Source organism: Leptonychotes weddellii, chromosome 16 (genome assembly GCF_054177405.1).
Source record: "Leptonychotes weddellii isolate Sample4059 chromosome 16, ASM5417740v2, whole genome shotgun sequence".
In the NCBI taxonomy this organism is placed as follows: Eukaryota; Metazoa; Chordata; class Mammalia; order Carnivora; family Phocidae; genus Leptonychotes; species Leptonychotes weddellii.
The window spans coordinates 17,477,572-17,489,985 of record NC_138384.1 but is presented as its reverse complement, the minus strand read 5'-3'; the positions used below and the strand labels follow the sequence as shown (position 1 = coordinate 17,489,985).

Below are 12,414 nucleotides of genomic sequence, written 5' to 3'. Positions count from 1 at the left end.
GAGCCACCCAGGCGCCCCCCTCATCAGATCTTAAAAGGGAGGACTGGATACTGAAACTTAAGAAGAAAGAGGCTTGGGCGCCTGGGTGGCTCAGTTGGTTAAGCGACTGCCTTCGGCTCAGGTCATGATCCTGGAGTCCCGGGATGGAGTCCCGGGATGGAGTCCTGGGATGGAGTCCCGCATCGGGCTCCCTGCTCGGCAGGGAGTCTGCTTCTCCCTCTGACCCTCCTCCCTCTCATGCTCTCTGTCTCTCATTCTCTCTCTCTCAAATAAATAAATAAAAAATCTTAAAAAAAAAAAAAAGAAGAAAGAGGCTTATCATTAGTCATTTTTTAATTAATATTAGCAGCTAACCTTTGTTAAGCTTTTACTTTGTATCAGACACTACTAAGTGTACTTCACATTTTATTGTATGAATGAATCCTCACAACAACCCACGAGGTAGTTATCAGCAGCACCCAGTTCCTCATTCACAGATGAGGAAACTATCATTAGTTATTTAAAAAACTGTATGATGAGTGGCTCCTAAACCTCCCCTGAGAAAAAATAAAATACAAGCTCATGATGGCACTGTCTGACAAAGCAGCTGACAGAAATCCAACAAACAGCTTCAAGCAATTTGCTTTTCAAACTTTATACAACATTCAATTGTATCCCATCATATTACCTTGTCTAATCAAATCTCTGAAGTCTTCTTTTTCTTTATACGTTTTAGGTATTCGTCCATTTGTCTAAATTGGTTAGAAATTTTTAAATTCTAGTTATAAAAAATCAAAACATGGAAACTGAGAGTCCCAAGTTTCCCCCATTCTCCCATCCACATGAGATTTCATCAGCAAATACCTCAGTGAAATCAGACTGACTTGAAAGAAAACAAAAACCGTGAGCCATTTCTCTACATTCATTCCCCACTGCCAGTTTCAGAATGACATTTACTGATATTTCATTTTGTTAATAAAAATATCAGTATCAAAAGATTTAAACCAGATTTAAACAGAAAAGCACCCACCTCCTCTATAACCATATAAAGAAAAGAATTAATCTCCCACTTTCCTCCAATGAAATCCTTTATAATAAATTGAAAATACAGTCACATATGGAATTTGTGTTTTTAAAAAAGGACGTACTTCACTATACCACTGTGCTAAATATTTAGCTACGATCACAATCCATGGAGTATGGCTATGGTCCTAAAAACGAAAGAAAAATCAAAGAAAATGTCAGTATTAGTTAACATTAATTAGTTTACATTTAGCCTTTATCACATCATCTCATTTTCAACAAATCCAACAGTAATTATGATCATCTCCCACTATATGTAGTATAGTGAATGGAGGGAAATGAACTGCGTTAATGAAAATGGCTTTACAGGGGCGCCTGGGTGGCTCAGTTGGTTGAACGACTGCCTTCGGCTCAGGTCATGATCCTGGAGTCCTGGGATCAAGTCCCACATCAGGCTCCCTGCTCGGCGGGGGGTCTGCTTCTCCCTCTGACCCTCTTCCCTCTCATGCTGTCTCTCATTCTCTCTCAAATAAATAAATAAAATCTTTAAAAAAAAAAAAATGGCTTTACAAACTTTTTTTAGAAGCAATATCCAATTTAGTCCTAATATGGCAGGTTTGTACTAAGACTGTCCCCATTTTACCGTCAAGAAAAGAGTCTCAGAGATTGCCACCTGAAGAGAAAGCTCAAATCTCTTGATTTCAGATACCAATCCTAGACTGAGAAAACTCTGTTTTCTGGTCAAATACCTGCATTTTAATTAATACATGGGTAGGAAAAAAACCACATACTCCCTAAGTTACATAGTCTATTATAACTATCATTATTTCTATAATGAAATATGGAGTTGCTTTGGTAACTCTTCAAACACTAAAAATAACTTTCAAGAGGAATTAATTTCAACAAACACCCACCCCAAATTCACACTATTTTAAAAAGTACATCTAATTGTTTACAAAAGGGTCATGAAGAAGGCTGCTGGGATGTTATCCAATTTCTTGACGTGGGTGTTGATCACACAGATATATTCAGTTAATGAACTGCTCTTCAAAAAAAAAAGCTTTCCAAATTTTGGTGGAAAACAAATTTATTTCAAACAAAATAAGTACAATGTTGTTACTATGTAATCTGGATGACAAGAATATGGATGTTTATAATATTTTCTCACTATGGTGTAATTCAAAAACCTTAGGTTAAAAAAAAATCTTTTAATCCATCTGTAAATGGAAGGTCATACATACTACCAACCTTTTTTTCCATATGATCCAAATCATAAGACTGAAAATGTTCTCTCAGTTCAGGAAATGGCTTATCCAGTCGTAGATCCTCTAATGCATTATCTGGATGAGATTCTATTACTGTGAAACAAATAATCCCAAAACATAGACTTCTTTAGTGATACTTCTGGAATACACTACATTATAGGGACTTAAGAAATCTATAATTTCTGAGAGAGTGGGACATCCGGCTTGCAAGCAGGCAGAATCGTTTTGCATGTGATAAAAGAGCGACTTAAAAATGGGTGATGTTGAGAAGGGCAAGAACATTTTTGTTCAGAAGTGTGCCCAGTGCCATACCGTGGAAAAGGGAGGCAAGCACAAGATTGGCCCAAATCTTCATGGTTTATTTGGTCGAAAGACATGTCAGTCCCCTGGATTTTCTTACACGGATAACAACAAGAACAAAGACATCGCCTGGGGAGAGGAGACATTGATGGAGTATTTGGAGAATCCCAAGAAGTACATCCATGAACAAAAATGATCTTCACTGGCATTAAAGACAGGAGAAAGAGCAGACTTGACAGCTTATCTCAAAAAGGGCTACTAAGGAGTAATAGTTGGCCACTGCCTTATTACAAAACAAAAATGTCTCATGACTTTTTCTTATGTGTACCATATTTAAATTGATCTCATACACGAGAATTCGGATCATGAATGGCTGATAGAATATTTCTTTTGGACAGTCCCGATTTAAATAAGATGGGCTCGTGGCTAAATGAATAGGATCAGCTTTTTGAACTTTGATAGTAATTCTGGTTCAGCAAGTGCTGTCACTGTTTTCCCCTTCCAGAGATTCGATTACAATTGATTAGTAATGGTCAGCTTTTCACAGAGATGGTAAATGCCATCTCTAAACTTACAGAAGATTAGTTTTATATTTAGACTGATATAACTGATTATATTAATATATATGTAAATACTGAGGAAATCCCTTCACTGTCTCAGAACAGCAAGACTCAGCTGTGTTTCAAGTTGTGTTTGATAGCCTGTTAAAGGCAAGGGCTGAAGATAAGCTGGCAGTGTCCACTTTATCTTTTTGGTCTTAACTATGCCAATGCGGTTAAAATTCCCTGCATCTAAAATGTTGCCTTTTGCTTAATGAAAGGCATTTTAGTGTGGTTTATGTACAATATTAAATAAAGAATATTTAACACTTCTCACATTTTATAGATGATCTGTAAGGTCACATGCTTTTAAAATTCTGTGCGACAAGATATAGCAGCAGATTTGGCTTGTGGATTCTTCACTAAGTCAGACTAAGTTATAATTCAGGATTGTCTTCTAAACAGCTATTCAAAGACACAACTGTGGAATTACCATATATGTATGATTGGTAATGGTGCTTTTGCCAACTCGTTAGAAGGGTGAAAAATGAAAAGATATATCATCAGCACAAGTTTGTAAATTATGTGATAAGGCTTAAGATAATTAAAAACAAAATCACAGATCATGAAAAAAAGAAATCTATACTTTCTAAATGGGCATAGGACCTACAGGTTTTTTTCTGTTCCTTTTTTTTTTTTCCCAAGGAATTGATTTTATTTTTTTTTTAATTTTTTTTTTTTAAGATTTTATTTATTTATTTGAGAGAGAGAATGAGATAGAGAGAGAGCATGGGGGGGGAGGGTCAGAAGGAGAAGCAGACTCCCTGCTGAGCAGGGAGCCCGATGCGGGACTCGATCCTGGGACTCCAGGATCATGACCTGAGCCGAAGGCAGTCGCTTAACCAACTGAGTCACCCAGGCGCCCCTGATTTTATTTTTTAATTTTTTAAAGTAAGCTCCACGCCCTATGTGGGGCTCGAACTCACAACCCCAAGATCAAGAGTCACATGCTCCACCAACTGAGCCCGACAGGCACCCCTTTTCTGTTCATGACTGAGATAAATTTATATATACATATATATTTACATTTTTCTAAATGCACAAATCATAAGTGGACTATAGTTTTAATAAGAGTAAACTCAAAATTCCTCTAGAGCTGAATTTTCTTGCTATTATAATTTTAAAAGACCAAAACTGATAAAATATGTGTTCAGATAGTACTTAACAATCTACCTTTCCCCTCCTGTGGTCTTCAATAGACATCATCACCATCTACCTAGACCTCTTCCCTAGAAACCTGATGGTTATCCTTTACTTTTTTTTTTTTTTAAGATTTTATTTTTAAGTAATCTCTGCACCCAAAGTGGGGCTCGAACTTACAACTCCAAGATCAAGAGTTGCATGCTCTTCTGACTGAGCCAGCCAGGTGTCCCTATCCTTGATTTCTTTCTTCCTTGGCCCAACATCAGTCATTACACAGCCTAATATCACAGTTCTCCATATGGGGGGAGTACAGGAATGTGTAATTTCGGTGAGTGTTTAGAGCTAGGCCTAGTTCTGTCACTTGCTAGCTGTGTGACTTTAGGCAAATAACTTAATCTCTCTGTGCCTCAGCATCCTCATCTGCAAAAAGTAGACATAACAGTATCTACCTTATAAGGATTTTGGAAAGATTACATGAAATAATCCACATTACGGCAGGCACACAGCCAGCAACGTTAATTATTATTTACCCCTTTATTATTATTATTTATTATTATTATCTACCCCCTCTTCCCTATCCTTGTAATATCTGCCTTAGGTCAGGGGCTCGGTCTCTGTCTCTCTCACCTAGTTACGCCACTGGAAATTTCCTAACAGCAACCCCTGCCTCCAATCTTTGCTCCTTCAAACCCATTCACTCTCCACCCCACTTCAGGGTACACATTTGAAATAAAATTTTCTCCCTGTCACTCTCCCACTTACAACTCTTAAAGGGCCTACTACCACCTGCCGAGAGCTTATGCCCAAAAGCCACCCCCTAACTGCCCAGGCAGATACTACTCCCCCATGATACTACCAACACCAATGGCTATCACTACGCCAGCAGAGTTCCCTGGCTCAGAGCCATGCAGGAATACTGAATGAAAACTGGATGATGATTTAAGCTTAAAAATTTCTAAGTAGGGGCACGCCTGGTGGCACAGCCAGTTCAGCGTCCGACACTTGGCTCTGGCTCAGGTCATGATCTCGGGGTCATGAGACTGAGTCTCACATCGGGCTCCCACTCAGTGTGGAGTCTGCTTGAGATTCTCTCTCTCCCTCTGCCCCTCCTGCACGTGCTCGCTCTCTCTCTCTCAAATACATAAATAAAATCTTTTTTTTTTAAATTTGTAAGTAAAGGTCTAATATCATCCTTGAGCTAATGCAAGCTTACCTATATATGACTTCAGTCTCCTATAACACTGTTTCCTTAGAGCAGTAGCTAGGTAAATGCCTTGCTTATTGTGTAGAACTGTACCTGAACTGGGGGAGCCTAATGCCTCTATGAGAATGCAATGAAAGATTGGTAGAGAAAAGGTGGTACGACGTCCATGTGTCACTGTGACCCACATACCGTGGCTCTCACCTGTAGCAGCCCTACATGCCCTATGTGGGTTGAGAGGCAAAAAAAGCTAGGGACTTGTTTTGCTCCTGGGCCTCCTAATAAGATGAAGAAGCTGTACTTGTTGTATCTCGTGCTTTGTACCCTTCTATAACACTAAGTAAAGGAAATATTAAAGACTATTGATTCTGATTGCCACTCTGAACCTGTAACCAGAGTTGTGCTGTTAAAATTTACTTTGTAATTTATTTATTTATTTATTTAAAGATTTTATTTATTTATTTGACAGAGAAGAGACACAACAAGAGAGGTAATACAAGCAGGGGGAGTGGGAGGGGGAGAAGCAGGCTTCTCTCTGAGCAGGGAGCCCAATGTGGAGCTCGATCCCAGGACCTGGAAGCATGACCTGAGCCGAAGGCAGACCCTTAACGATTGAGCCACCCAGGCGCCCCTAAAATTTACTTTGCAATTTAATACTGACTTTCTATGGGGCACCTGGATGGCTCAGTCGGCTAAGTGTCTGCCTTCGGCTCAGGTCATGATCCCAGGGTCCTGGGATCGAGCCCTGCATCAGGATTCCTGCTCAGTGGAGAACCTGCTTCTCCCTCTCCCTCTGCTGCTCCCCCCTGCTTGTGCTCTCTCTCTGTCTGTCTCTGTGGAATAAATAAATAAATAAATAAAAATAAAAAACAAAATTGATTTTCTAAATTGTCAGGTTTCTAAAAGCGTAGCTAAAGCAACCAATGGCAAGCCCCATAGGTGCAATAGACTTACCTGGATGTTCTTTTATAATGATCCTCATATAACCAACTAGTCCATATGTCCTACAGATCAAAAGAGGTATTTGTGAATTCCAAAGGACATCCGCTAAACGTAGTAATGTACTGTAAAGGAAAGCACAATAAATAAGAACATAAGCAAATGGATATAGGCCAAACATGAAAACACTCTAAAATAAAGCAACTTTCTTACTAAGTAATAAATGCAAAGATATATCTATTATATTTACACAAGCAGATCATGGATACATTGAAAAGCAATTCCACAAGACTGCAGCCTCACAGAAAGTGTATCTCTCGGACTAGAGGAACATGAAAGCCTCCTCTTTTGTATTAGGGAGAATGTTATTGAAAGACACTTCTTACACGTTTCCATAATAACGAAGAAAATATTTATAAAACCCTTATCTACACCCCCAAGCACACTCTGTAATTCTAACTAGTTTTCTTTTTCACTAAAAAATAACCAATGTTTAATTTAACTGCTCTAAATATAGTAGGAAAAGTTTCACATCTCAGTATTTTTCTCTTCCCCATCTTTTTGATGTTGGAGACTTATAAGCACTTCCATTAAAGGTTTCTGTGGAGTTTAAGAACTTTAAGAACTACAGGGGTACTGGGTAGCTCAGTCAATTAAGCATCCGACTCTTGATTTCGGCTCAGATCATGATCTCAGGGTCGTGAGACAGAGACCCACACCAGGCTCTGTGCTCAGCAGGGAGTCTTCTTGAGATTCTCTCTCCCTCTCCCTCTGCCCCCCCTCACCTGCTCTCTCTCAAATAAATAAGTCTTTAAAAAAAAAAAAAAAAGAGGGGCGCCCGGATGGCTCAGTCAGTTAAGTAGCAGCCTTCAGCTCAGGCCACCATTTTGGGGTCCTGGGATTGAGCCCTGCATGAGGCTCCCTGCTCAGCAGCGAGTCTGCTTCTCCCTCTGCCTCTCCCCCCGACTCTAAACTCTCTGTCTCTGTCTCTTTCTCTCTCTCAAATAAATAAATAAAATCCTTAGGGGTGTCTGGGTGGCTCAATCGTTAAGCGTCTGCCTTTGGCTCAGGTCATGATCCCAGGGTCCTGGGATCGAGCCCCGCATCGGGCTCCCCGCTTGGAGGGAAGTCTGCTTCTTCCTCTCCCACTCCCCCTGTTTATGTTCCTGCTCTCGCTCTCTCTCTCTGTCAAATAAATAAATAAACTCTTAAAAAAAAAATTAAATAAAATAAAATATTTAAAATAAATATATTAATTTAAAAATTTTTTTAAATAAAGAATTTTAAGAACTATAGTCTTTGCAGAGAAAACAAAACTATGCAAATCTAATAAGAGACTAAAATAAAAATGAATTAACATAAAAATTTACCTTTCAGGAAGCTGAGTTGCAACCACAATGGTAAACCTACAGAAAAACGAAGGATCATTGTCTAGAAGGTTTTCTGGACTCTATATAGGACACAGGAAAAAAATTAAACAATTTTATAATCATGTTAAACATGGCAGAAACAGTTAAGCTATTTTAGAACAAATGAGGCAACATGTTAGACTCCAGTGTTAAAGTAATTCAACTCTTAAATATACAAAGATTCAAAATTCTAAATGCTAGGGCACCTGGCTGGCTCAGTCAGTATAACAGGTGACTCTTGATCTCGGGGTCACCAGTTCGAGCCCCATGCTGGGCGTAGAGATTACTAAAATAAACTGAAAATTCCAAACTCTTAGGGCTCTGAATTATTAAAAAATTACATTTCCACATATATATATACACCATATATACCTCTTCCACAAAACTCCCGGAGACATCGTTATTTAATTCTTGTAAGAATTCCATGGCAGCCTGAGCTCGGTTCTTTTAAAAAAAAAGAGCATTTGACTTGAATTAGAAAAAATTTGGTTAAAATATAACCACTCAATTTACAGATCAAGCAAACATATTATAAAACTTCCCAAATTTCATGCATAGCTATGACAATTCTGCTTTTCATAGTATTTAAGCTGAGGTTCAACCACAATATTTCTTTAAATACTACTTAAATGACTATATTATTTGTACCCAACTTTTCTGAGCAGGCAAATGACCAGAAAACCTTGGGTAGCAGGCAGAGATATTCTGGACCAAGTTTAGACTCACTCTAACCTCCCACATTTATAATCCTGTATGAGAGGTCAAAGAAACAGTCATTTCCATTCAGAACACTGTATTAAGTTGACTATTATGGCTTTGTAAGAATTTTAATACGGAACATACAAAAATAAAAGATATGCTGGCTAACTCTTAAAAATCTTGTTAACCAGAATATTCCATCCTCCTTATGTTAATCTCAAGGTTTAGCTTTAATACAGGATACAGCTTAAAAACATAGACAGTACGTTTAAGTTCTTAAACTACCAAGCATATAAAGATTTGCGAGATTTAAAAAAAATAAAGCTAATTTAACTTTTTTCTCAGAGAAATAAAAGCTCTTTGAACGTCAAAGCTTTCCAAGCAATCAAAATACAGTGGCATCATTAGATGCTCAAACACAGCTATATTCTATAATAAACCGATGGTTTACCTTGCCGATGCTGCTTCTTTGAAGGAAAAAACTAGAACAGAATTAAAAAAAAAAATTAAGGGCTTCTTTGACGATAAAGGGAAGGTTATTTGTAACACCAGATATATTTCATTCATAGTATAAATACTAACTATATTTTAATAATAGATTATTAAATTTATTTAATAACAGCGTTCCTGGAGGAAGATAACAGGATGAAATTTGTAATCAAAGACCAGGCTAATAAATCAATGTTCCCAAAGTGTGTACCACAGAACACAAATTTCATAAGATGCTCTGAGAGAATAAAAGTTCCCTGGCTTGGGCGCCTGGGTGGCTCAGTTGGTTAAGCGACTGCCTTTGGCTCAGGTCATGATCCTGGAGTCCTGGGCTCGAGTCCCACATCAGGCTCCCTGCTCAGCAGGGAGTCTGCTTCTCCCTCTGACCCTCCTCCCTCTCATGCTCTCTGTCTCTCATTCTCTCTCTCGCAAATAAATAAAATCTTAAAAAAAATTTAAAAATAAATAAATAAATAAAAGTTCCCTGGCTTTACAAAGTTTGGGAAACACCATATGTTATATTTCCCTCTTGGAAATTCATAATAAATATATCACATGATATTAAGGTCTTATATTAGAGAAATGTTTAACTTCATTTGGCCCATTTCCAAACTCATTTGACCATGGAATCCATTTGCCCATTTAGCAGCTATTAACATTCCGTAGAGCCAGTGTTCCACGGACCACACTTGAGAAGTGCTATATTGAACTGCTTGCTTTTGCAGGTTAACTAAAACAGACTTATTCAGGTTTCCTCCCACATACGCTTGTCATGTCTCAAGGCCCAGATTTGAGGCTGGGCACCATTTTGTAGCATAAAATCAGTGGCTCCATAAGCAAAAGAAACCTTATTCTTATCACACACTGCTCTACCAACCAAGTAAGCAAAGATAATAGGACTTTTTCTTTATAGATAGATACCAACAAAAGGGTGCTGTTGTAGATACACTACCACCCAAAGAAAAGATATCAAAGCTCAATATGAACTAAATTCTGACTTTTCTTGAATGTACTCATTGTTGTCATATACTAACAAATACAATGAGAGATTCCAGCCTCCAAGTCTGGAGAAGAACTTGAAATCCAAATCTGGCAATGCTTTGGAAATCTATATTATGATCATCTTTAAAAAATAATATACAGGCCATCTTTAAAACAGCATTTTTATAGAGACAGTGGAGTATACAGAGAGATATACCTGGACTAAGCTCAGAAGAAACACAAATAAAAGGTAATTTTTATTATTCTTGTAATCCAAAAATACAATTTTTTTTTTCAAAAATACAATTATTTTAAATTATGTACTAACCCCTAGGGATCAATGCAAGGACTTAGGAATTGTCTAGATTTCACAAATCAAGGAATAAGGACTACTCCTTTGCACTAATAACAACAATGAAGACAGTAATGATGGGTACCTTTTATTAATGGTCTATCTGCTGGACACATATAATGACTTACTTCATCCTCACCATAATCCTAAACACAGGGATTATTTCCACCTGAGAGTCAAGTCACCTTGGCTGAGGAGGTGGAGCTGGGATTTAGGCCTTACTCTCCTGTGACAGTGCACTGCCTTCCCTAACATGCATGTGTTTGAAAAGAATAGAACATACTTATTTCCAGCATCCTCTCCGCTGACCTGATTTCCATCGATAATTGTAAATGAACCAATACCTGGAAGACAAAACAGAGTCAGTCAAGGACACATAATTTCTAGTTCAAAACTGTATGGAGTAGATTTACTACCACAAAACTACCTTACCTGGTAGTACCAAGTTTTTAAGAATTTCGGTTCCTGTGGCTGTTGCATTTATTAGGCAAACATGAGCAGATTCTAAAGCCTCTTGCCCATGATCACCCCACAACCTACAAAACAAGACACAAATTCAACACTTCTAAAACTTCCACACAAATCCAACTTTCTTATTTGGATGGTGATCTTTGATCTTCAAAGTGTTCTTGCACAGAATGGCTGATGTGATAACCACAGTAAACATGTGAGACAGGAAGAGCAGCAGGTGTTACGGGGACTATAGCTGAGTAACCTAAGATTCAGACAGGCTGATGCTTTGCATGATTAGAAGGGGGTCAAATCAGTACTAAAAACTTGGGTCTTCCAGCTCCTTGTCCATTACTCTTTTCAAGCCAGATAACTTATAGAACAGATATATTAGATATATTCATTAACATTAAAGAACTGCCTTAGACTTAAAACCCATTTGATCCTCTATTTCATTTCTCCTTAAATTACACAGAGCCAGTATATTTAAGATCTTGACATAGAATTTATCACTGTGACATCTCCAAGAGTGATAAAAGCTTTACCAAGAAAACTGAATTATTGTCATCTGGACAGCCTCATGTTGACTTCTATAGGAGTGCTTTAAAATATAAAACCCAATGCTCATTTTAATAGCATGATTAATAAATGCATACATTATCAAACACAAAGATATAATAAGAATCAGAAATATACGTTATAACCTGATTCACACTGGCATATCATTAACAGGGCAAGGTGCATGATCACACATGCATCATGGCATCTGGCCCAGTCTGGTTACCTTCACTCAGAAAGCCTTTTATCCTTCCTTGTCAGTATGGGAAGTATGAAAATCATTAGAAAAATGCCACAGTCTGGAGGACTGACAGGCTTTAATGTGCTTTCCCTATCACCTGATCAAAAACAGATGCCCTGTTATTGCGTAGCCAGTATGTCCTCCAGAGCATATCACAACTGTAACTATTTCATTTGGTTTTTTATTTGAGGAACATCCATCTCTCCATTCCACTCTAAACTCCATGAGGGCCCAGATAACTCCCTATGTGCACCCCTGGAACCGCAAATGCCTGGCACGCTGCCTTGCCCAGAGGAAGTGATCACTGAACAGCTGTCAAATGAATGGAGGAATAGCCTAGAAGAACCAGACAGACGGGAAACATCTGTTTTTTCTCTATGAAAGTAGGGCACACACAAGACACTGATAGATTTGGTTGATGGATGCTTGGGTACTCAGATAGTGAGCCTAAGAGAATACTGGTGCATCTCTAGGTAAGGCGTTTCAAGAAAGAGGCCGGACAAGAAATCAATCCTCTTTGCTCCCATGCTGGCCTAACTATGGAGAGCACGGCCTGGTTGACTCCTGCCTGGCTGTACAACTTTGCTTCTAGCAGCCTCCCTCTGACATTCCAAAACCGATAACCAATTCTCACTATGCAAAGTAAAATTTGGTCCTTAACTGGATGGGACTCAGCAAAAATTCTCAAATTTGAATTCTCAAATTCAAAAATTTTAATAACCTAAAATATCTTCTCAGCTCTTTCTTGTATGGTTATATCTGAATTCAAAACACAAGCAATGCTAA

The 12,414-nt window shown here is 38.2% G+C and overlaps 1 protein-coding gene and 1 pseudogene across 1 annotated transcript in view; one reads left to right on the top strand and one right to left on the bottom strand.

Moving 5' to 3' along the window:
* Positions 1 to 12,414, bottom strand: part of NAE1 (NEDD8 activating enzyme E1 subunit 1) — a 26,556-nt gene that overhangs the window by 13,000 nt on the left and 1,142 nt on the right. The window contains exons 2-10 of the mRNA XM_081807878.1: positions 10,812 to 10,915; positions 10,663 to 10,723; positions 9,009 to 9,039; positions 8,231 to 8,302; positions 7,820 to 7,899; positions 6,465 to 6,574; positions 2,251 to 2,360; positions 1,128 to 1,190; positions 654 to 731 (exon numbers count right to left, since the gene is read on the bottom strand). Of these exons, the coding sequence (XP_081664004.1) occupies positions 654 to 731; positions 1,128 to 1,190; positions 2,251 to 2,360; positions 6,465 to 6,574; positions 7,820 to 7,899; positions 8,231 to 8,302; positions 9,009 to 9,039; positions 10,663 to 10,723; positions 10,812 to 10,915 (709 nt within the window). The remainder of the gene's footprint in view (positions 1 to 653; positions 732 to 1,127; positions 1,191 to 2,250; positions 2,361 to 6,464; positions 6,575 to 7,819; positions 7,900 to 8,230; positions 8,303 to 9,008; positions 9,040 to 10,662; positions 10,724 to 10,811; positions 10,916 to 12,414) is intronic.
* On the top strand, positions 2,496 to 2,829 carry LOC145717664 (cytochrome c pseudogene; annotated as a pseudogene).